Source organism: Corvus cornix, chromosome Z, assembly GCF_000738735.6.
Source record: "Corvus cornix cornix isolate S_Up_H32 chromosome Z, ASM73873v5, whole genome shotgun sequence".
Classification (NCBI taxonomy): domain Eukaryota; kingdom Metazoa; phylum Chordata; class Aves; order Passeriformes; family Corvidae; genus Corvus; species Corvus cornix.
The window spans coordinates 14,275,789-14,301,719 of record NC_046357.1 but is presented as its reverse complement, the minus strand read 5'-3'; the positions used below and the strand labels follow the sequence as shown (position 1 = coordinate 14,301,719).

The 25,931-nt window shown below is 41.1% G+C and overlaps 1 protein-coding gene across 3 annotated transcripts in view; it reads right to left on the bottom strand.

Moving 5' to 3' along the window:
* The window catches only part of CCBE1 (collagen and calcium binding EGF domains 1), a 96,561-nt gene extending 72,437 nt beyond the window's left edge, over positions 1–24,124 (bottom strand). For 2 of the 3 annotated variants that reach the window (XM_039567240.1, XM_039567242.1), the window contains exons 1-2: positions 24,001–24,124; positions 23,802–23,882 (exon numbers count right to left, since the gene is read on the bottom strand). In XM_039567240.1, the coding sequence (XP_039423174.1) occupies positions 23,802–23,882; positions 24,001–24,101 (182 nt within the window). In that variant the 5' untranslated portion in view covers positions 24,102–24,124. The remainder of the gene's footprint in view (positions 1–23,801; positions 23,883–24,000) is intronic. The other variant, XM_039567241.1, reaches the window with a different exon arrangement.
* Between the last annotated feature and the right edge of the window lie 1,807 nt (positions 24,125–25,931).

The following is a 25,931-nucleotide window of genomic DNA, read 5'->3' as shown; positions in this document are numbered from 1 at the left end:
TATTGGCACTTGAAACACACTCAATATATTAGACCAGTACTGGATCTCAGTCTCATTTTGATTACAGCCCAGGACAGTGCTTGGCTAGCTGGGGATGTCCTTTGCATGTGCACAATGCAAGTAGAAAAACAGATTTTCTGCCTTGTTTCTAGGCATGGCATTTTATGGAAATAGGAAATTACTCTAAACATTTCTTCATTTTAAAATACTTGGAAATTATGTAACTTCAGATGATGATTTTAGCGCTAAGTAGGCTGTGTTTTCTTATCAATCAAAAAGTGTATTTAAGAGGACACATTTTTCATCTTTAGTGAGTTCAATGATATTTACCTTTCTATGGTTTACCTTAGGTTTTTTAGCAACTCTTTAGTAATTTTAATAATGGCTTATTTGAGCTTTTTTCAATAATGTTTTTGGAACATTACTAAAAATATATTATATAAAATACAAAGTATAAAATACTATATCAGCATTATAAGCAATCAAGTAGAAAGAGCTCTGTTAAGATTGATAAAATACAGACTGCAGTCTGGTGACTGTAGAAGGACATATTCACACCTCTTTGTAAATGTGAAGATAAAAGTACTTTGTGATTTCTGTGACCTGGTTGATGCTCAGTTTTACGTTGTTATTCCACTATTTTTCACAATGCACATGCAAATTAACACGAACTTTTAATAGAACTTTTATACTCCCCAACACAGCTACTTGACCAAGCTCCTCTCTTTCTGATGGCTGTGTCAACTCCAGACCCAGAGTGATTGAAAATGGAAAAACATGTTCTGTGTTAGTGCTCTAAGAGATGACGAGAGCAGTAAGCTCTGAGAAATTTTAATTCAATGAATTGTGACTTTGACAAAACACATTCCTGCAGTTTTGTGTTGTTTGGAGCAGAATTTTCCTTTAGTCAGATCTTAAGTGGTTGCCTGCACGTTCGTTTACTATCTCATTTGTTCTTGATAAAACTTTGTAGTTTGGGAAATCTCTTTCCAAGCATGAAACTTTGGAACAATTTATTCTCTGCTGGCCAGTTATTTTAAATTACTAAAAAAGAAGCCAGGGACTCTTGAAAGATAATTATCTCCTGCTGGGTATCTGCCAGAAGCACAAAGCCTACAAACCAGCCTCTCAACATCACCTGGAGATTCATACAGAAACAACCTAAAAAAACCAAAATTGTAATATATTCCTTCCTTCCTTCCTTCCTTCCTTCCATTGTTTAAAATACATTCTAACAATAAGAAATTGAAATGCTGGCATTTGTTTTAACTTCTTTTTTTACAATCTGTTACGCATAATCATGCCTTTCCTTTGGAGAGGATCTCAGGAGTACGAGGATGTGTTGGCCATAGAAAAAGCTGATGTGGATACCACCCATCTGCGGGACATGCTGGCTTCCCAGGGGATGTGGAAATCTCATTAAGCTGTGTAATGAAAGACAGTGTATATGGGTATTTGTGACTTCCCCAACTGTGGGGCAATTCACACTGAGTCGCAGATGCACAGCTAGACTGTGGGTATGGAAAATAGCTTAATGCCATCAACGCCCGGCATGGTTTCATGCTTTAGGATATGTATTGTTTGAAGACCATGACACTGTTAAATGCAAGCAGAGCCATGAAACCAGCCCTAGCTCACAGCTTATCTCACATTTACTCAATTAAATGGTCATTAGGATTTCAAAAGCCACAGCAGATGAGCCAAGCCTCTCTCACGAGGCTACGGGCCATTTACAAGCAGTGTGCGTTACGGCCATTTTGACAAATAAATCATAAACTAAGCAGAGAAAATGTGAGTCATGGGCTTTACTGAGAAAACCACCACATTTGTAGAGCCCAGCTGAGACACCTGGCTGGTAGAAGAGGGTGGTTTTAAGGCAGCCCCCACACCTCAAGCCACCACAACTACAGAAATTTGACATTCCGTGCACCGATGAGGCATTTGACTTCCCATCATCCCAGTTTTTATGACAAAGTCATCCAAAACATAAGCAATGCCAATGGGCAGATCTGATGCTCAGTAGAAAGGAGCGCACAGAAAAGGTCCCTTTGGTCTGCAAGTGTTTATTTCTCCAAAACCAACACATGTCTCTTTTTGGACTATGGTCAGGGGGCATATATTGTTTGTTAAAAGTGTCAATAATACAGGTGTAAAAGCTGTTAAAAAAATGCATTCCAAAACTTTTTTTTTCTTTTTTTTTTAACAAAGTGTTTGCTGAAACGAAGTGTTTACTGAATTAAGTGCAAGGTCCCAGCCACAGCACACTCTCGGGGCTCACTGAAACAAGACGGGCAACGTCGGCCAAAAGAAAAAGCAGAACAAAACCAATAAAAACAGTGTTTCCAAAACTCCATCTGCACGCAAACTGAAAGCTACATAAATCTGTTCTGAAGCTATCCCCTCAACAGACACCTTCCAGCTTGGGTTTTCTTGCAGAAATCTCTGCAGTTTCTGGAACTGCAGAATTTACGTTCACAAATGAATGAAGATATAGAAGGTATTGCTTGTGAAATATTGTGATAGCAGCATGGATAATAACTTTTGCAGTAGTTACCACCAATAATATAACTTTCAAAGTATTCTTTTTCACATGAAGGCTTTAAAAAAGAATGTCTCCATTTACCTTGTGATTAAAATAAAAATAGAGAAAAAAAGGTATTTGGTTTTAGATTATCATTGGCATGCCTTAAAAAAACCCCTATAAACAAGAAGGGGTAAAAGAGCACAAAGTAAAACTTGTTTTGAAGTCAACGAAAATTATCTGCAATTTTCAGTTTTTTGTACTTTCAGTAACTGCACTTTTTTACTTTCAGTAATTGTACTTTTAGTTTCTCCTCTCTTTTCCCAGATTCCCTCTCCAGGACGCAGGCATATTGAAATGGAGTAGGCTGAGAAAAAATCCCTAAGTTCAGCCTAAGCCAAAGCAAAATAATAAATCCTCTTGAAAGGAAGCTCAACAAAAATAAAAATAATTTCATGTTCTATCTTGAGCCAACAAAAATGTAAAAATAAAATACAATTAGAATTCAAAAATCATTGTGTTTCATCTACAATGAAACAGGTCTTCAGGGTTTTACAGACTAGTACTAAATATCTGACCTTTTGTCATCTATGATGATTTCAACTACCTATACTGAAATCCTAATTAAAAAGTAATTTTTAAAAAGCTGCAGACTTCCAACTGTAATCTCACCTAAAGAAACCTTTGCTACATTTATACAAATACAATGCATGAAATGATGCCTTAGGGAATGATGAAGAGATTTTCATTATTTTTATATATATATATAAATAATACATGTACAAACTCATAAATATTTGAGATTATATATGCATTACATAAAGTTTGTTATGAACATAATAAAGATGATGCTATATATTTTAGCATATTTTGATGTATTTATGCTAAAAGTAAAGCTCGTCTTAGGAGCATTTTGCGAAAACCAAACCATCTTGGGAGTAATTCATAGTGCAAATTTCATATCTGAATGTGTAAAATCCCGCAAAGTACACTGATGCTATCAATATTCCTATCAGTTTCCAAGTAAACTCTATTTGCCCAGACATTTATGGGGACCAGCAATAATGAAAAGCCCATTTAAAAACTCTTTGATCATCCTCTTTCTCAGCAGGGGTTAAAATCATGCCTTACCTACATTTTAAACAATATCTGACGTATTTTAAATTTTCTTTCTCTTGATAAACTTCATCAACCATTTGGATCTGTTCAGCTGTTTGTACTCCACAAGCATGCTAATCACACAAGTGATAAATGCAGTCACTTGGGAATTTTGCATGTTCAATTGACTCTCAATAACTCTTACAATTATAAACATTAGGTCATAGTCTCACAGCCTCTCTTTAAGGAGGCAATATATCCTGGAACACCATTTTCCTTGTGTGGTCTTCGGCTCTAAAACACTACTGGCAAAATGTCAGCAAAAACGCAAGCAATTTAGGTTTCTATCCCACAGTCAGTATCATTATATTGTTCCTGAAAACAGATCACAGTTGGAGCTTTGTGGGCATTTCATGGAACCTCCTACTCCTTCCCCACCCAGTTAGTTTTGATGCCAGCTGATGGGAGATGCTGATATTGGCAGGAGCTGGCTCCTTTTATTAAGCACAGATATGGTTTGGACTTGCTTCTTGAGAGAGTCCTCAGTGGGATGTGTCCCATCCCCACTGTGCACCCACATGAACAGCCCACAGCTCCTTCCCTTGGGAAGCAGCCAGAGGGATGCTGGGACATTGGGGAGAGGAAGGCTCAGAATTCTTTTCCTCACAAGTTACTCTGTTCACAGCATCCTTCTTAGAGGATTTACAGCTCCCCCGGCTTCCCCTGAGTATGAAACACCAGTTGCATCATCAGGGCCCCTGTGGTTCTTCATTTATCTCATCAGTGATATGTAACAGAAATTAAAAACACCAGCGTTGTTTGGGAGAAAAAACCCAAACCACAAACCAACCCAACAAATGAACAAATGCCATAAGAGTGTCTAAAAATCTTCTACATGGAAGATGGTAAACAGTGATCTATATTGGAGGAAAAAGCAATTTTTATACCAGTTAGCAACAGTCACATCTTTTCCCCTCAAAATCCTGCATGGTTGGAGGATATAAGAATATGTACCTAGTTTCTACTTAAAAAACAGAGTTTCCTGTGCTGATTTCACTCTGCAGTGTGAATTGAGATCGTTTTCAAGACAAGTGGAACAGGGACCCTAAAACATATTAAAATTATGACTCTTAGCTGGTTTTGCCTTTTCTTAAAAACTACAGCAAGCTTACAGCTGTCACGGCTTAAAATACTGCTTCACATTTCCCTGTAACCCAGGTATAAATTACAGATATTTGGGGGCGTCGGAGCCTACAAAGTGCTTTCCAGCCCTGATTTTACCTTTGGATCTTCATTTCAATTGATAAATACAAGAGATTATATATTGTCTGAGAAAACCTTATTACTGATACCTCTCCAGAGAGTAGAGATAATTGATGTTCTTCCAATTTCCCCCATAATATTTGGTCATTTTAGACTTTTCCAAGAAAGTTAATGCTTCTTGAGATCTCCACCCATTTTTGCTGAACTGCACCCCCTCTGGAAGCCCCTGCCAAAATAACAGCATGACATACAGCTATTAGCTTTAGAACTGGAACTATATTTTCAGATCCTGAGCTAGACACAGTAACTGCTCTTAGCTTGTAACAGGTAATTGCAGAAAAATATTTGGCTTGTTTCTGGCTTCCTTTTCTAGGTGCTACACACACACAAAAATCTCTGTACTGGGAAACAACAAAAAAATCAAACAGCAAAAGTAAAATTGGAGAATGAGACAGTATACAACTGTGGTAAGCATTTCCAGCCATCTGATCCATCTGAAAAGGTGGCTTGGCTCCTCAGAGGCACTGAAGTGTCTGCTGCTCCTTGCTGGTATTCCCGCAAGTTCAAGGGGCAGTGTCTATCCAAATTCAAGGAGTTTAGGCATGGGATTTGTTTTATTCCAGCATTGCATTTGGGAACACATTGACCCACAGCACATGACTTCATCATGTTAGCATCCTAATTTTTTTGAAAAGTAAACATGAAAACAAAACAAAACAAACCCCACCAGCTGAAATACAGCGTTTTACTTTTCTGTAAAATTTTTAGTTTAGCTCATTGTACCTCCTGGTCTGACTTGTCAGGTTGTTAAATTGACACAGAATATTAAATTTCACTCAACAATTTCATCAGGATCTGAAACCCACCCCCCCCCCCCCCCCCCAACTCTTAGTATTGTTTATTTACTTGTATTTTTTCCGTTCTGTTTGTTTTATATATGAAGTTACAGGACAGTCACCATGTGGCATGTGTCTAAACCAAGCACCTCTGAGGCTGCATTGCTCTTCCAGTATCTTCCAGTGCCCTGAGCCCTCCTGGCAATTAGTTACCAGCTCATGTGGTGGCTATATCTAAAGAATTAGCCACCTCTGTGCCTAGGACTAAATGTGCCATAACTTGCAAATATTTGACCAGCTTGGGGTTCTTTCTGTTAAGTGATCATAATGCCTTTGGTGGTGATCTGCTGCCATGAGTCATGGTTGAGCTGTCCTTCATTCCTGACACAAGGACCTAAAAAAATAATAAAAAGAGGAGAATCTGCCCCAAAAACTCTGGTATTTGTGGTAATGACCCTTAAATACAGAAGGCTGGGAGAAAACAACTATAAGTGTTGGGTTGGAAGTTGAGTGGATGGCTGGGACACGTTTGCCTTGACTTCATCCTGTAAATCCTCATTCCGTAGTAAAATCCTACTCATGGTAAAAATAATCTAGATGGAGCAGTTTCTACAAATGACAGAAAATAGAGCCATTGCCTCTCTCCTTCTGGCCATTGAGTCAACTAAACTTGGTAGAAATTATTTTTTCAAAGACTCTTCCGTCCTTTTTAGATGAGAAACACACCGAGAAGTTTGACAAAGCAGAGAGCTCCTTCTAATAATGTTAATTATCCTGTTTCAGATCCCTGTTTACAGTAGTATAGAAAGGATGTATTTTGTCTTCATGTGGCCTTAAGCAAACCCACGCTCTGACCCTGCAGCCTCTGGAACACAGTCACGACTGTTGGGGAGATAATATCGCTCATGTCGCTGCTGTATCAGCTTTCTGCTGGCATTGGTTCAGTTCTTCTTACAGCAACAATGTCCCTTTTCTTAGCCCTCAGCTAATTTTCAGCTTTTGCTGGTGCAACTGCTGCTTTCTCAGTTATTCCAACTTTAAGGGTCACTGGAGAGTCAACCTTCAGATTAAGGCTTTTCTCTCTTACTGTCTGTTAACGAGAATCTCTGAAAATCATCTAAACAAGACAACCCAATTCTTCACTCTCTTAATGGAAGACAGCAAAGCCAAACTACTCCAGCTTGTGTACCAGCAGCCTCCAGGCTGGATTTGAGCAGGCAGCACCCATACAAAAAGTTCTCTTTTTACATGTGTCTTGAGACATTTAATCCCAAAACTGCCACTTGGAACAACTACATAAAGAGCAAAAGTTCTGTTCTTTGAACAACATCATGGCTATTACCCAAAACTGTGTCCCTGGAGATACTGTCTAATTGATGTTAAAATCTGTCAGTCAGGTACTGAGAAAAGCAGACTCAAACATTCTCCCCACCCTCAAACATTAGTACAATACCATACTGTAAACTAATTAAAAATTTAATTTTTCAAGAATTTGTGCACAGTCATGACATTAAGGATCTAACTCCATTTCAGGTTTTAAATCATTCTGTACAAAAGACTTGTCATGATTAAGATCCATGAAAGAAACTCTGACATTTCAAACTCCCCATGTTATCCTGCTGGGATTCAAAAGGAAAAATCAACATTCAGGACTAGAAAAATAATGGTCTACTCTAAATGTGTATTAGTAAACTCCTTGGGAAAACCTTCAGTTTAAATACAACTCTGTTTTATAGCAAATATTTTCTATATTTCCTTGTTTTGCTTATTTCCAGGGATACGAGTTCCCTGCTAACAATGACAATGGAGATGTTCATAAAGAGGCAGCACCATCACAGGATGTTGAGCACAGCCATGGAAGTCATTCAGATAAGAGATAAGATTTCCCACATTCACCACATTCAGTAACAAAAAAAGCCCAGCAAAAATGCCAAAAAGGAAGGAGCCCACGATTTTAAGGCACCAGACCATGACTGTGTGAGCCTGAGGATTTCCATCCTGCTGAAGTAATCAGTGATAGAACCACAGGCACTGGTGCAAGTGTGAAGGGCTGAGCTGGATACCCGAACACCCTGCTTGTGCTGACACAAAACACCTCCAGGCTGGAGTAAGCACGACCACAGCCTGGGGGCTGCTGGTTTGTGACCTGTGAAGGTGTCACTGGCACTTCCCATGAGAGCTGGGAATAGGCTGGCTCAGTTTGGCCGCTAGGCAGTTGGCTACATGACACATATAAGGACACAGTTTTGCTGGCTGGTGAAAGGATCTGAGCTATGCAGCAGGAGGAAGGCAACTCCCAAGTTGGGTGCTTGTATAAAGATACCTGCAAGGTGCCGTCACCATGTCCAGAATTCCCAGTGCAAACCAGTTCCAAGACTAGAAAATGATTTTCACATGAATATGGCACTACATCTACCAAGACCCATATCTTAAAGCTTGGTACTCATCGTCACCCAAATAACTACATAATTTTTTAACTACGGCTGCCTTGTACCTTTCCAAGAGGGATATTGCTTCTTTCCATCTCTAGACCACTTTCCTCTTACTGTCACATGGGCTGTCCCTGTTTCTGAAAACCTTGCACCAAGTATGCCTCCTCATCCTTGCAAGTTAATGACCAGGATTACTCAGGCTCTTTCAACTGAGGTCTTGTCAAGGATTTGCACAGTAGTATTAAAAAATTTCTCACCACTACTGGAAAGACTCCACCATATAGAGTGTGGCACCACACTTGACTTTCTCATTTCCAGTTCCTGGTTGTCCCTATCCTGTGCCTTTCCCAGCTGATAAATTTCTCACTTTCAGTATCATCTCCTCAAACAGACAATTGCGCGAAAACTTCCGCTAGACCAGAAAAAGTTGTTTTACCTACAACAATCTGCCTCTTTAAGGGATACATGGAACAGCAAATGGTTTAGGTAATCCCTGTTGGGGATCAATTCCTGCCAAATTTAGCCCATTATTTATTTTCCCTCATTTCCAGACATTTAAGTACCAGAGGCAATGACCCACTAAGCAAAAGTGTTAGAAAAGCGCAAACACTCCAGGGATTGCATATATTCCTCTAAGAAAACACCGGAGAAAGTCTGACTGGGGTGACAGCTCTAAAGCAGACAGAACATGCAGTTTTCTCCCCTGAGATGGATATCCTTTGGCTCTTCTCAGATGACAGAACAAGCAGCACTTCAGAGCACCTCCTCACAATTCTGGGTACCCCAGGGAAACACTGCCTCTGTTTTTCTGTGAATTCTAACAAGAAGTCTAGAGTTTTCAAAGACATAATTCTCCCCTTATTTATTCAAGTTAATGGGCTTTTTCCTTGTTGCTACCATGACAGACTAGTGGTTTCAGGGATTCTTGTTCTGCATCTCTACATTTCCAACTACGTGTCCAAGAAAAATGATCCAAGATTAGTTTTCTGTTCAAAATCAAAATCACAAGTACATTTTTACATTTGTGATCAGACCCATGTCTTTAATTTCCTCTCAGACTCACCGCATGGTACCATGTCACACAGCATGGAACAAGGACAGTGTAATCCTGCCATGTCTCAATGCTGGCGGCGCTTCCCTCCTGGGCATATCCAATTCCTGCTTCGGCAGACTTACACACTCTCCCCAGACTCCTGATAAGGCAGAAGTGTTTTCTGTGTCTCTGCTTACTTGCAGCACTGTTCTAGCAAAGTTAAGGTGTTTGCAAGCAAATAAAAAAAGAAAATTTTGAGGCAAGTTTGCAGGAATCTGCACAAAACTTCATGAGTTAAAGTGACACACTAGGAAGGGAAAAATGCAGACTTGTAATAAAAAACAGTGCTGAGACTTCTGGATAATTAACAGCGAAAAGAGAGAGTATGTTCTGCCTTGGCACCTGGAAGGAGCAAACACAACCTTAAAATTAAGCATCTTTTCTGTTCTCTTCAGTTCAGGGATGCTGATAAATGCAGGAGAATTCAGAGAACTGAGAAAGTGATGGGAAGGTGAGGGAATACAGAGCATCCTCCTATTTGACTTGACCAAGATATTGAACACAGACTTGATCATATTCAAAAATTATATTTGTGACCTGTTTTGTTTTGTTTTTCACATCAGCAAGTTGCAAAGTTCTACCACATACCAGAATTAACCGATCCTTCCTAATCATTTCATTCCATATATCCTCTACTTGAGCACAGGTCCTCAGATGCATCGGACTCCTACCAAACTCAATGGGTTGAAGCATCCAAACGGTTTGATCATCCATCTCTTAGGGCATCACAGGGCTGAGAATAAACTTTGGCTGGGCTAAAAATACGAAGTGTCATTGTCTTTAGTGAAGATACATCAGTTCATTGAAGATTTCCAACTTTTTTAAAAAATTGCACATAGTTTATTTATTTATTTAGAAGCAGCCCAGGAAGTGCTGACTAGCCAAACAAATTACACAAGAAAGCTGGATTTTGATGGGTTTTTGCTGGGGCCTTTTTTCTTGCTGTTTTTTTTTTCCTTTAATCTTCATAACTGACAATCAAAAATAACTTCAAAAATCTGTGGTGAAACAGAAGAGTTCCAAAAAACCAGAACTTAATTGCTCATACACAACAATTGCTGAGTTAGATGACTCATTGTAAAATACAATCAAATTACTTCATCCTGATGGGAAATGGGAGACCTCACAAAAGCTGAATTTCAGGGACTAAACCTTATTTTCACCATCACTTAAAGCAGCATAAATCCAGAGAAGTTCAATCAAAGCCAATGGAACTATATCCAATTTGCACTAGTGTTGCAAAACAGGTTTTGACTCTAGCTAATTTTTTTGTTCACAGGCACTAAAACCAAGCACAAGGTATTCTTGCTCTCTTGGATGAGACATTAATTTATGTAGCATTTTTATGTGTGTATGTTGTCATATCTCAGCCTAAATTTCTTCCAAGAGAATCCATGCCTTGCCATTACAGACAGCTAAGAGATTGTCAGAACGTTTCTAACTTCAACAGCTGAGATGGTAAGTTTATAAATCATTTCCTTTTGTTATGCTTTTCAGCTATATACTGTAAAAGGAAAACCTCAGGATGGCTAATCCTCCATCTAAACATTGACTTTACAAAGGGAATGACAGACCATCCAAATGTGGCCTATGAATTACCTCAGAGCAGTTAACAGAAAAATACATTGTGGAAAATTTACTCTTTAAGAAGGAAACTTTTAAAAAAAAAAGTTGTATGAAAATCAGTATGAAAAAATGCGAACAAAAATCAGCAGGTGTCTGTGCCTTTCAAAGCCTTTCAAAGATATGCATTTAGTCTGAGTAAAGCAGGTAGATAATCTGCCATGCTCTATATATCAGATACCAAATAATGAAAAAGATATTGCATCTACTTGTAAAACTCGTATTTCGGTAAGAAGGACTGCAAAAACAATATTCTGCCCAATAAACTAAGTTACAGTCATAAGGATATCATGAAATATTTCAGGGAGACTTTCAAATGGAGAATGTTTTCCTGTTATGCAGTAAAAGATGGAAAAGCATCTGCAAAGACAACCAACCTCTTTTCCTCTCCAGGAGCAAGAGAAAACTTGCAATTTTTTAAAGTCTGCAGTTTAGCCATTTTAAAAATAAAACTTATTTCTAGTAGAAGTTAGCTTCTGCTTCTGTATTTACCAGGAACCTGCTTCTCCAAATAAACCTTCCTCATAAACAGACTTTTTCATGCATCCAAATGGGTTTAGGAACTACAGTTTTCCTACAAAAAATCAGGGTTAAAGTAGCTTTTCATTCAGATATTGATATCCAGCTGCAGAACACCAATTTGACACTTGGCTTCCAAACCCATATTTTGGAAGTCTCTGCTTCTCTCTGCTATTATCATCGGGAAGTTTGGGATGATGTAAGGGTACATGGTCCAAGTCTTCCTCACAGGAGCCTGATAGGGAAATCAGGGATTTGGTTAGGATCACTTCTAAAACTTGTGTTCTCAAGTATTTCCCACAAATATCAACTATGTGCTTACAGAGCAGGACACAGCCATTCCCGGTTCCCGGCTGCTTTGCAGCTCTTTTCCACATGCATCCCATTGAAGCAGGCAGGATATTAAATCTTTTGAAACACTTAATCTTCTCACAACTGAGACTGGATTTCAGTAATAAACACTTGCTGTAATTTTTCATCCTTTGGGCCATTATATTTCCAAGAAGCAAGGTCAAGATGGCATTTAATAAAAGGGTTGCTCGATTTGTTTGGTTCTTTCTTCCAAAAGAGAAGCCTTACAGATGCAAGCAACAAATGGAACAATATGGAATACAGCCAGGGTCTTCAGACCTAATACACAATTAAGAGGAATCTGAACACAGGAAAGTTTCTCCATTAATTCCATCCTGAAGATATATTTGTCCTGTATTAAATCTTTGTCAAGTCCTTGAGGAAAATTTCTTGGAAGAGTTTTCTTTTCATTGGAACTACTTATAACTGTAATGGCTGCAAGGTCAATGAAAATGTTTGAAGTCTATTTTACTGGTACTTAAAAATATCCAGAGGTCTATATTGCGAACAAGGATGTATAAATAAATATATGTGTATTTTTGCCATTGTTGTCCCCGACTACTTGTTTTCTGCTGCTCTTTTCACTCTGTCACAGTTGTTTTCACTGGAGATGTTCCAGTGATGTACCATTAGCTTACTCCCCCTGTGGAAATACTCTGGATACTTTTGAAACATAAGAAAACATCTCAAAAATCTAATTTGTCTCTTGGTGGATATGAAAAAATATACTTCTAAAAATGAGCATTTTATTCTTCTTATCTCAAACAGTAGTATTTTGTTGAACTGAATGACAGCAAATCACCAAAGTAAACAAAGTCTAGAAAGTTATTTGAACATTTGATTTACAACAATCTTCTTTGCTGTAACAGGAATGCTACATCTTCAGCTTAAGCTTTCAGGTTCTCTTTCTTCCCTGTGAGGCATAAATTAGGCTTTGTCCTCCATTTTATAGCTGGAGAAGTAGCTAATACTGACATCCGATGGAAAACTTTAGTGGGTGACTGAAAGAAGAATTTGGCATGATACAGCTCCTTGAGGAGCAGAGAAATTAAGCCTAGGACCTACAACTGGACTCCTGGCAAGTCCCTCCTAAGGTTAAACCCCACTGCCTCCCTGGATCACAGTGCTCCCACCAATGTAAATCTGGAGGGGCACCGCCAAGGACTCTTCCAGGCGTGGTCAATAAAACCACAAATTCAAGTATAGGTCAGTGCGAGGACAACAAATAGCACAAACAAGGCTCTGGCCAAGAATCTCAGCTTGGAAAACCAGGCAGAGAATTCACTTTGTTGGTAAGATGTGTTCAATCTTTAACATCTTCCTGCATTCTTTTTTTTTTTTTTTTTGTGGAACACTGAGAATAATTATGAAGAATTCTCCAACTGACACACTTTGGTGTAGGTCCAGGGAAGTCAGTAGAGCTATGGAAATGCAAACCTCTGCAAATCTTTTCATACAGCGCCCATGCAGGGACCAAGACAGACATCCTTTAACAAAGGTGAGCTTCTAAGAAAAATCAAAAAATGGTCAGTCCTGCAGACACATTCTTTAAATGTTCTTAAGCTCCTCTGCCACACAGAGAAATTTCTGCAGGAAAAGGGCCTGATTTAAGATCAAACACAGAAGAAGGATGGACTGCACTTTGAATTTACTTCAAATCCAGAGGAGATCCAGGAATGCAAATCTGTCTTTATAAAGCTTTGTGGGTAAAGCTCTTTGCTGAGATTATATGACAGCAAAATTTCCATTTCTCTTTAACAAGTTTTAAAACTAAGAGGAAATACCATGTTAGCTTGCTGTGAGGGGTAACTCTTTCTCCTTCTCCTCATTGACCATATACAGAGAAAAGAATCTGACCCTGGACTCCTAAAGCAGACTGAACAGAAATGCCTGAAAACTGGGAATTGTCAGATTGTCCCATTTCCCTCTGTCATCCCTAATTTACTGCACTTTGACGGAAGTTAGAAATGTAGGGAACTGAAGTGTGACACTGAGCAGGGCAACACTCTTAGAAGTAGCATGTTCAATATCTTCTGGTTTGCTGTTAGACAAGCTAGAAGGTGAGCTGGATAAGGGAGAATAATAATGAATCACATGTTCTCTATTTCTAATTAGATTCCCCATTTCATTTTGTGTTTCTTAATTTTAAAATCAGAAGAGCTTGAAATGAAAATTTTCCCATGAAAACTCTAAACCAGAAACCCCCCCCCAAAAAAACAAACAGAACCCCACAAACTAAACAAAAAACAACAAACAAAAAAACCCAAACTAACAAAAAAAAAAAAGAAACAAAAAAAATCCCGAACCAAACAAACAAAAAAAAAGAAAACAAACAAAAAAAAATCTGCAACGACATGCTTGCTATAGGGTCCTTATCTCTCCAGGCCTCCAGAGAAGCCCAGTGGAGTAGACATACATTGTCCTCAGGGAAAACAAACCAAAAAAACCCCTAATGAGATTTTAAAATCCAAATATACATCAAAGCAACCTTTATACAACTGCCTAAGCAAACATATAATTTTGCATATGATCAGCACATTAAGTAACATACGAAAAAGTCAACATCTGAGGCACCCCAAGAGTCACAGTCTGAGGCACCACTTTCCCTTAGACTGTCCAGGCCACTGTGCAGACCAACAGCTGGGTTCATCATGCTACAGGATTCCAAAGATCAGCCCAGATTGCCAGCACTGCCTGTCTGACACTGCTCCTTACTCCTGCCTTAAGAAGCTGCAGCTAAAAGCACATATTCCCAGTAGCATTAAGCATTTACCAGACAGTAGCTCCAGTCCTGGTCCCTCAAGTCTCCTTCTCACTCTCCACTTCTCAACCACTTAGAACTACCAAAGCCCCTCAACCCTGTTTTCACCCATTTCTTCCTCTCCCCACAGATGGTGTTTTAAAGATTAAATAATTTTCCCTTTGGCTATTTTTGTTTCAACTCTCCAAGGCAATAATCTCTAAAGTAAGGGGTTTTGTCAGAATTCCAGAGAGCAATGTTTAGGAAACAACTCCGCTATTTTGGTGCAGCTATGATAATAAACTCCTTAGTGAAAATTGAGTATGATAATTACATCCTATTGAGTAGGCAAGATGTCCAATTCACAACACACATTTAACGTGTTGAATGTGATCACAGGAATATTAACATTCCACAGAGACACTGGAGCTCTGGGCAGGAAGGTATTTACAAAGAAAAAGTGCATCCAATAACGTTATTTGCTCTCTCTTACAAAAGAGTTCTGAGTACACTTTTTTTTCTGGGTGTACTTTCACAAGTTTCTGTATTTTGAGCATTCATCCATTTCTCCTGAAATATTATGATAATACTTAATGTATTTCTTCATCCCTTTTGAAGACTGTACAATATAACTTCTCAGACTTGCACACCTTGTTACAGAGAATTAGGTGGTCAACCTTCCTCCTCAGCAGTTTGATAGTGAAATGATGAAGCCAACATGAACCCTGCTGTTTTACACTGGAAGCTATGGACCAGTAATTTTTCTATAGAAAGAGAAATAATATGCTTGCTAGCCCAGATGAATACTGTCTTACATTTCTCCAAACTCATGCTCCACAATAACTTGCCTTTGACCTATAATAAGCTTATTCATTTTCCAAAAACGACCCATTTAAAAACTTGGATTATAGCTTAGATTTTGCCTCTCTTTCCCACATAAAACACTGTGTATGCATCACTTTATGTCCCACTCCACTTGAAAAGGATGGAGAAAAATTCTGTTTAATTTGTGTTTACTACTGAGTGGCTGCTAAAATTAATGCAGTTAATACAAACACTGGGTATTTAATCTCATTTCAATTACAGCATGGATCGTCAATTAAAATGAATGTGGTTAGAACTTGAAACTAACAAAGAAACTCAGAAGAATTTATTTTTAATAGCTGGACGTATGCTAAATGCTTGCTGGTCTTGTACTTCATTTTTTGAACCAGGATCAGCAATGAAATCAACACAACACAATGGAAAACACTCATTAAGGGAGAAGGATTTTCCAAACACTAAGCTCGGAGATTACTGTCTAAAAACTGAAATTGTTTTTCTCCTCAACAGTTAAACAGAGCTACTCTTGAGGATATGCAAACAAATTGCTTTCTTTCACTAGGCCAAGAAGAAATCAAGTCAGCACTGTATGGATTCTGCTTTCCATTGTTTCTGCTTACAATTGGAACCACATAGAAGAAATGGCAAAGTTGAGCAGCAGAGTGACATTTGCTACTGTTAGTTTACGAAAGAAGCCACTATTAGTTTGAAAACTGAAACCAATCAAACAGAAAACAGACAACACAGATAAAAGAAAAAAAAATCTGAGCAGACTTTGGGGAAAGCTTTTTTCTTTACTGTAAATCAAAGTTGGCTTTGCTTGTTTGGGGTGGTTGGCACAATTATAAAGAGGAACCCTGGAGTGACCGATGTGGTCTGTGTGAGATGTAAGCAACACAAGGTCTCCAGAGAAGACGTTCTCCCTGTCACTGACTTATGACAAAGCCTTGTGCCATCCCCAACAGCTCCATCTGGAGTGACATGGGTACTGAACACTCAGCAGTGACTCACACTTTGAGACAAAAGCCGTCTCAGGACTCAGGGCACTGCAGTGGAGGCAAAACCAGAAGATTAAACTCAAGATTGTGCGAATTCAGCACAATCTCAATGAAACCCAAAATCACACGTGCCCCAAATGACCAGCACTGCGCAAGAGTGAGTGTAATCTGAAATGAGATATACCCCAGGTTCACTGTAACTGCTTATCTGCAAATCAACATCAGGCATCTCCCGCATACCTGCTTGGTGTGACCTCGTTCCCCACATACAATAATTTCCCTTCCAAACATGCAATAGAGAAAAACAGGCCAGCACAGCAGAGATCTCAAAAAACCTGTTGCTCACACGTTCTTTGTACTGGCCAATCCGGTCTTACCTGGGATCTTTAGCAGGCCTGATCTACTTTTCCACGAGTAGTTTAAATATTTCATGCTCAACAACTTCCCAATAACCCTTCACTATGACAAGGAGCCCAGGCAATCTGAACTGAGCAATGACTGAAAGGGAAATTTAAATATCTGCCTGTAAGTTGTCTCTGCTGCCCCTGCTCACACACACTTTACAGAGAGGGACAGAGAGGGAGAGAGATTTTCCAGACTGAGGAAGGAAGTAAGGGGAGAGTCTGTCAAGGGAAGATGCATCAGTCCCTGGAGCTTAGCTCCAAGTCTAGCTGGGAGAACAGGAATCCTCCCAGGGGTGCGTGCATGTGGGTTTTTGTCTGATTTTGGCTGATGTTTTGTTTTTATGGGTTCAGCTTAAGAAGCCTGGAAGCATTTAAATTATACTTCTTTGGGGAGTGATTACCTCCCTTCTGTCACACACATCTGTCTCACAAACCACCACCAAGATGGAATTTTTGTCTTTTTATGGCTAAGTCAATTCTTTTTTCTGCTTGCTCCATGCCCCTTGGGGTTTTGTCCTTTCTCTTCACTGCTGCTCCATATCTCTGTCCTTCCATTCCTGCCTTTTCAGTCTTGCCTGTTTTGTCTGCAGTCAGTACAGCTCAATTCAGCTCAATGGGTGTCTACCACAATGGGAGCAGTAATACAAGTATTAATAACATCCTGCTGTTAGCAGGAGAGACTACAATCACTTTTTTAAGGACAAAACAGCCTGACCTTAGGGAGCATACACAATACTTAGGATAATTACAAACGTCATGTTCCCTTTGGCAGCCTATTTTTATTACCTATTTCGTATCAGCCATGGGAGGCCCTGGGGCTACTATTTTGTTTGTCTGGAGTCTCTGAGCTAGACGACATGGCCAGGAAAGTCAGTTCATATTTAACCCTATATTCTATAGATGAAAACCATAATGCAAAGCACCTGGGTTTCATTATCAATCAAACCACCAAGCAGGGCACTCATCATAAAGCTCTCGGCTGGCCAGTTCTAAAATTCTCCAAACTGCTTTGATGTGAACATCAAAAACTCCTGGACTATGTGAACGACCACTTGCCCCACCTCATCCTTTAATTAGCACGTCCTACCTGAGAGCACCGCTCACAGTAATTATGTAATGTTCTTAAAGACCATTAATTAAATTGTTTCATTTTGGAGTGAACTGGCTGTACAGAGGAGACACTGCACAGGAAACCCACAGGAGAGCCATGTTTTGCTGCAGGGGGTCTCTGCTGTAGCCAGTCTCATCCACATCTCCTGAGATCTCAGGTGTCTCCAACATCACCAAAGTCCAGAAATAATTAAGTTTCTTATCCTTAGCACCTGAATCAGAAAAGTGACACAGAAAGTAATGGCCACCCAAATGTGGCATGGAATCTTACAGACAACTGTGTGGCATTGGTGTTAGCCTTAATCAGCAGATATTCTCAATGTGTCTCTGTAGCAGGGAGCAATCTGTTCCTTTGGCAATCACAGCAAAGAAAAATGAATGAAACTCAGGACTGAATGCAGCCAGAACAGTAAAATTTGAAGGTGCTACTTCCAATGCAATAGTGAGAAAAAAAAAATCTAGGAAAGCTAGGAAGAATGTGTTGGCACCACTGTAGCATACACTGTTTTGTAAAAAAGTACTGTATTGAAGCAAAATTTTATTCATAGATATGTACAAAGTTCTACCTGTGATGGCAACTCCCTGGAAGATTTTATTAAAAATAATAAAAATAATAAAAATAATAAAAATAATAAAAACTGTACATTCAGTTTTCTGAAACCGATACAAAACTTGAAATCATATTCTCTCTTAAATTTCCAGCAAAATTCCACTACAGAGTGCATTTCCCTTCAAGATAACTGGAGATTAGGCAGTACTTTGCTCTAATCAGGTTAGTTTCTTGTTTAACTCTTACATTATAATGTCAGTTGGGGCTCTTTCAATGATATGGAATAGTCAGCAAAACTTCAGAGAGGAAATGCAATAGCAACTATAAAAAAGAAATTTATGAAAAGTAAAGTCAGAAGATAAGATGACCTAATGTTATCCCTGCTTACTCCAGCTGAAAGTTCCAAAACTATATACAGCAATTTTTTTCTCATGTTGGAAAGCTCTGCCACATGCTCTCTGAGTATCTGGGAACCAGGAATTGCATATGGTCCCCAAGGGCATATTAGTGAAAGTGCTGCTCTTTGTGAAACAGCTACAATCCAACTTATTCGCAATTACTTTTATCTTTTAAGAATGTGCAAAATGATAGTCTATAAAAATAGTAGGCTTCACCAGCAGTGTCAGCATTTAAGAGGGTGAAAAAAAATGCTTTCTGAGGCATGCGATCTCTGTTTAGCATCAGGAATAAGTGGGGTATAAATACATATGCATTCTCTTTCACAATACATTTGAACTGCATTTTTGTTGTGAAGTGTAGAACAATTTTTTACAGCAGAATTTGAAACCTGAAGTGCTGGGAGGGCCTATGCAAAATACTTGTAGCTGCTAATTATCAGATGAAGAGGCTGACAATCTACACTGAAATGTGTTCATCCTACTTAAAAGACCTTCTTCTTACAAAATACTACCAAAAAAAGTTACAGATTAAGTTCTAAGCCAAGTTCTAAGACTTAAGTCCCAAAACATGGGGCTAATTTGTAGCAATTTGTTGTATTGCATTTGTAATATGTAAAGATTTGGCTCATTTTACAAAGATTCGACCATCATTAGCTGGGATTGTTCTCCCCAGCACCCTAATTCTGAACTTCTTACCCCTTGCTGGTCCTGCGGAAGGCAGGACCAGGAGCAGTCTCCATCACTGTACACACGAAATTAGGGTGTAACTTGTCCTTGCATGCTTCATTTTCAGCCAAAAATGCAGCAGAGTACTTATGGCAATGTCAGAGAAAGATGGATATTTCCTCTTACCATATGAATAGTCTATTAAAAAATCAGTTTTTGTCAGCTAACTGAGAATAACAGTTTCATGAAAGACAGAAAACTGAATCTTCCCTTAGCCCAATGAAGGCAACGGCTAAAGTGTTCTTCCAGGCTGTGCAGATCCAGGTTCAAATTTTCATCTGCCTTATCTACGCATGATGGTTTTCTTAATTTAACACTTTATAAAGATTTTCTGAGGAGGAGCAAAACTGTTTCTTTCATGTCAGTTTACAACAATATTTAAGTGTCTAGTAGGCAAAGAGATGGGCAGTCAGGCAATAAAAATATTCTCATTTTCCCATGTTTCATGCTTGAATCTTCCTACAACTTGTAACAGCTTCCCACTAGCAAATGTTTCTCTTCAGTCTGTATATTGCCTTTCTGAATAATTCACTACACTCTCTGAATTCTAACTGAATAAAATATTTAGCTCTCCTAACATACAACAGTTACTGAGGTGATAAAGTTTGCTGGTTTTAAAAAATGGAGCAACTCCAATTAATAAATTGTACCAGATTAGACATTGATCCTTCTGAACTTGGAAGTGACATAACCACTACCACTCCCTTATGGGAACACAGCTACACAATCAGGACGAAGCAAGGGGATGCCTGTTCCAGATGGTGCTTTTCCTTCTGGGGCAGAGAAACAACGTACAGCAGCACTGTTTAAAATGAAAATGAAGGAGGGACTGTAATGAAGAGGACTGCTGCAAGGATGCACAAACTGAATTGTCACAGGCACTGGAGAGAACAGCAACATTCATGTAATTTTTCATGCCAACAAATTGTTTCAAAGTTTGTCTGAGAGTGAAACAGGTTAACATCCCATCCAAATAAATGGAGAAGACAGTAACAAGAGACTGGGGCTTCATATTCCCATGCTGCCCAAATTTCCTAAAATTTGATGAACTTTTGCATACAGTAGGAATTCAATGTCTTACTGGACCATACCACTATCAACAAATCTGCAGAAATTCTTCAGTGTACCTACCTGATGGGGACATCAGTACTGGGTACTTTGTGCAGTTACACACAAGAGTTTAAATGAGATTTCCACAGAAAAGATTTTGTATAAGCTCCCTCTGCTTTTTGCATCTGTTCCTCTGTACTCTTATGAAAACAAATACAGAGGACATGTAAAAAGAAATACAAATCAAGCTAAACCAAGGGCCAGACTGCACACACTCAAAAGAGAAAAATACATCTGATTGTGTATGTGGTTGTTATGACCACAGGGAAAAAAGCCAATATATTCTCAGTGCTTGGCCCCACTTCTAGCTTGGCCCTCCACTTGGATGATCTTTAATCATGAGTAAATCTGGTTAAAAAAATAAAATCAAAAAGTACTTTTTGTGATGAAAAATGCTACTTTTATTGAAGTGCTCTGAAAACATGCTGATTTTCCTGACAAATTCCAGCAGGAGTAATATAAAGATGAAATTGTTTTCCATCAAGAATTTTGGTCAGGAATTTTGATGTCTCACTTCATATGTATTCCTTTTTTTATTTAACTAATTGCACAACAGTTCATCTGTAGTGGTGCACGTTGGCTTATGCCTGATGTGTTATGACATGAGATAAATTTTGTGTCAGTTTGTGTAATTTCTACACGAAAGTTATTTTGACCTACGAAAGAAGTTAGGTGTGTCTGCTAGTAGTAAATAGAAGCTCACATCAACTATCCCTTCATCTACCTCTAACAATGTATATGAACTACGTAACTATTTTCATTATGAAGTACTGTGAAAAAAGAGATCTAGGAAGATAAAAAATGAAGTGTTGTAAGAATAAATTCTAGAACATCAAAATCAAGTTTATGTGAAAACTGCAGTGAAAGCTCCTCAAAGCCACAGCTGAGTTTCCATCAAGCTGAATGTAAGTTGCTCATTGTCATTCCAGAGATGAAAACTGAATCCTTAAACTCCTGAATGTCCTATGAAACAAAATCCGCCTTGAGGCACCGGAGGATTAGTCAACACTTGCAAGTTTCCTGTCATCTTGTTAACAACCTCAACCTCAAAATATTAATGAATCTTACATTAAAATGTGCTCTGCCGTGGGTAACCACATGCCTGCTGGGAGCACACCTTGCTACCTGGAGCAATGGGGTGCTGCTCTGCCCCTGGGGTTCAGCATCTCAGGAGGGTGATGCTGCTGGTCCGTGTCAGAGTGTGGCACAGCTTGGAGGGGCAGAGGACTGCCAGCACATTGCCAGAAGCTCAGGTATGGACTCGGTGCAGAGCTGCCCTGCTGAGCCACATGCCTCCTTCTCAGAGATGCTGCCCTGCTCTCGTGCAGGGACATCAAGAAAGAGATCTCACAGGGTGGGGAATGGAGCCCTCACCCAACCCTAAAGGTTAAACCTTGAAAATATGTGATTACAAAGAAATGGATTTTTTTCTTTTCTAAAGCAAGGCAGACTTAGAAATCATAGATATGAAGGGGTTTGAACTAGAACAACCAAGAGTTCAATGCAGCAGTTTGGAAATATTCATTCACACAGGCTGTGCTGATTTGGGACAGTGAATATTGCTTGGGACTGTACAAAGGGAGAGCTGGGGAGGGAGGAAGGCTCATCACATCCAGAGCCCAGTGGTCAGAAATACCTCAGGAAGGATGAAAGAAGGCACAAGTGGGACTTGGCAGCTGGACAGAGACCTTCTTTCTTTGCACAGTGGTCCATAGCAGCCAGTGGAGCCTGTGTAGTCCTCCTCCATCACACACAAAGCAGAGCCCCTTTCTTTCCTCAGAAGGATTTTGGGACATGCACTAAGGAACAGGATGGTCATGTGTGTGCTGCTTTATGCATCTCCCACTGGCTTCTTCATTCAGTAACTCCCCAGTCAGCACAACCTTGTCCACCCCAGTGCTCTGCCCCCAAGCCAGAGATATGCTGCAGGTTCAACCAAGTAACTGCAAAACCTTCCCTGCAAAACCTACACACTGTCTCTCTCCAAAAGGTGTTGCCATTGGGTGCTACAGAGATGCTTGTAAGGGCTCTGCCTCACCTTCACGGGGAGAGAGAGAAGATAAGGGAAGCAGGGAAAGGTGGTTTCCATTCCCTGCAGAGCCCTTCCCAGGGACTGGGAGGAAGCTAATGCTGCTAAGAACTGGGCAGTTGCAGGACACTGTCCCAGGTGTCTGTGGCTGTCAGAGGGCATGAACAAGCCTGAGAACATGGGAGAGGGACAACACTGCTGCCCCATGTGTCTACAGCTCTTTGGAACTGATGCTGAACAGAAGAAATGGACAATCTCTGTAGCACTTTCCACATGCATTATCATGTTTTTGGTATATATAAGTGGCTCCCAGCCACATGCAGGCATACACACATAGGCAGAGCACAGTTGCCTGCACAAAGCAACCTCTCACAAGAAGCAGCTTTCGTATGTGAAACATCTCGTCTGTGGGGACAGGGCTAACCCGAGGGCATCAGTGGAGGGATACGTGTGTGCTCATACTTTGTGTACAGCTCTTGAAAAAGCACATCCACTGTCAACTGTTCTGCACAGCTGTCATCATTAAAACAGATGATGTTCCTCAAACACACAGCTGAAAAATGAAAACTCATGATTAGATTCATCTTACTTAATTTGAGAGGCCTCTGCCGAATTTCTCCCCCAGAGATGATTGCTGAAGAAGTTACTCATTCTGAGGGTATGATTCATCTACCTAACTTAAGATATCTTATGCGTGGCACAAATCCAGACAATCTCCCTGATTATCCTGCCACTGATGCAGCTGTAGCTCCAATGTGCTCCTGGACACCCAGGTCAGAGGGAGCCTCTCTCACCGTGTCCGAGACTGTCGGTGGCTTGGACACGGCAATCAGAACCACAGGCGCGCTCTCCAGCGCTGTCTCGGAGGTGACGTTTGCAGCGAGTTACTGAAACCCTTCCCTGGGACAGCCGCCGGACTTGCCAGGGGAGATGCGGAACGCGGGAGGGATGTGACCAAGTTACCTGCTCCGCGGTGCGCGGGGTGGTGGGAATGCCGGGGTGGGCTAGCACGGAGCAAGGGGGAGACAAAAAAGCTGCCACAGCAGCCGTCCCTGCGCCTGACACCCACACGCACGTGTTCCCCGCTGCCTTCCCCGCGGGCAGCGAGTCCCCAGCCGCGGACACGCGTGTGCCCCGCGCCCCCTTTTCCCCCCGTCCTCCGCGGCCGCGGCGCTCACCTGAAGCAGGTGGTAAGCTCGCCCGTGGGTTTCAGGCAGGGGTAGCGGGTGGTCGCGATTTTGTTCTCGGAGCAAACCTCCCTACAGGGCGGGGAGTCGTAGTATTAAAAAAAAAACCCCAAAAGGTAGGAAAAAGAAAAAAGAAGGTGGTAGATAGGGAGGAAACGCACAGAAGCAGCCGAGCTATCGCAACACCCACCTGTCGCCGTCCTGCGGCTCCTCCCGGTAGGTCCAGGCGTGTCCCAGCGCCAGGAGCAGCAGCAGCCGGAGCGGGGCCAGGCTGCCGGCCGGCCGCCCCATCGGGCCGCCGCTCCCCTCCGCGCCGCGCCGGCTCTGCCCGCCCCGGCCGGCGGCGGGGCTGCGCCGACCCGCGCTCCTCCCGCCCCGCCGCGGGGCCGCCCCCCGCCGCCGACAGATGTGCCCGCGGGGAGGGGCCGCGCGCGCCCAGATGTGCCGGCAGATGCTGCCCCGCGGCGGGGCGGCGGCCAGATGTGGCAGGGTCGCGGCAGATGTGCGGTGGGAGTGAGGGGACATCAACACACAGTCTCTCCCCGCCCCCTCCTCCCGCCCCCGCCACGGTCCACTCCCGACCCCCCGGCTGCGGACAGCAGGGGGAAGAGGGGGAGGGGGGTGCCCGGCCCAGGGTGAGGGGAGACGGAAAGTGGTGGAAGGGTCCGAAGCGCCGGGGGTGATCAGCGGCTCTCGGTGCACCATCACTGATGCTTTCCAGATTCGGCTTTATCTCAAATGTCTTCCCCAAAGAAACAGAGCAGTTCAAAGCATCTCTGCGGCGACGGCTGTTTATCCTTGTGTACAGCTGCCACTTCCCCACCATTCATAAAGACGGAGATTAATGACAGCAGACTCTGATAAAGCAGCGCATCAGGTCTGGCCCGTTGTACCATATCCTGTTTTCACGGTTAGACTGCTTGGGACCAGGGGAGCCAAACCTACAAAACCACCGTGCCTTTGCAGTGTTTGGCAGATGCAGCGGCTTTGATCAACACGTAACTTCCTACAAGTACGAAAACCTCCCGGGACATGAGGGGGTGCGAATCAGCCTTTCTAGCACTTTCACCTGCAGTATAAACGACCTCATTTTGCTGTCAGAAAAATCAGGGACATGTGAGCAACAGATTGTACTCATATATGATTACAGCCAGAAAAATCAGGGATATGCCAGGAACAAACTTTAAATCCTCTGTTAAACCAGCACAGGAGTAATAAAGGGGTGTAAGATTTGAGCAACACACTTCTATTTTTTCCCCTGCTGCAGGCAACATTTAAAGAAGTAATTTCACCATTCTGTGCCTCAGTTTCCCATGTCTCTAAGAGGAAGTTCCTGATAACAAAATAAATAAATAAACAATGCAGATCCCCATATAAGAATCAGCTATGATTAAGATGTTAATCCCTTTGGTATGTTGTCCAGTACCCAGAAAAAGGCTAACGATAGAGGAACTGGGAAACTCTGGGGTTTTTCAGAAGTTTTTCCTGACTTGCACAGCATCCACTGTCACCATGGTCTGCTGCCTGTGCTGTGAACTGCCAGCTTCGAGGTATTTCTCTCCTTTAGGCAACCCTGCATGTTGTTGCTATTCCTGTGCTCAGTTAAGCAAAGGAGTGCTGCATGGCAGATTTTTTTCACCACTTGTTTTGGTTTTTGCTCTCAAGAGGATGTTTCAGATGTTTATTCTGTCATAATTACTTCTTTTTCCTTTATACAAATAATGAGTAAGCAAAGACAGGACTTGCTGTCTTGAAGCCAGAGAAAGCTGTGGGTCTTTCTCACAAGGCTAAGCACTCACCTCTCCCAGACAGACTCTCCTGATTTGGAGATAAGAGGGACAAAAGCAGGACCTGGATTCTGGGACCCAAGAGCTCAGGAGACACCTGTCTCCACATCGTGTTCCTTACCCTCCCGCTCCAAGCAGAAAGTATCCAGTGACAAGATCTGAAATGAGGAGAGGTTTGCACTGCTGTAACCCCTGTGATGTCTGTCTATAGATAACAAAGGATTTAATTTAACACATTCCAGAAGTGGTCACACTCCCTCCAAAAAGCTCCTTTTTAAAGAGATTGAATCATATCAGAGAACAGAGCTGAAATCCTTTGGATGATTTCCAGCCC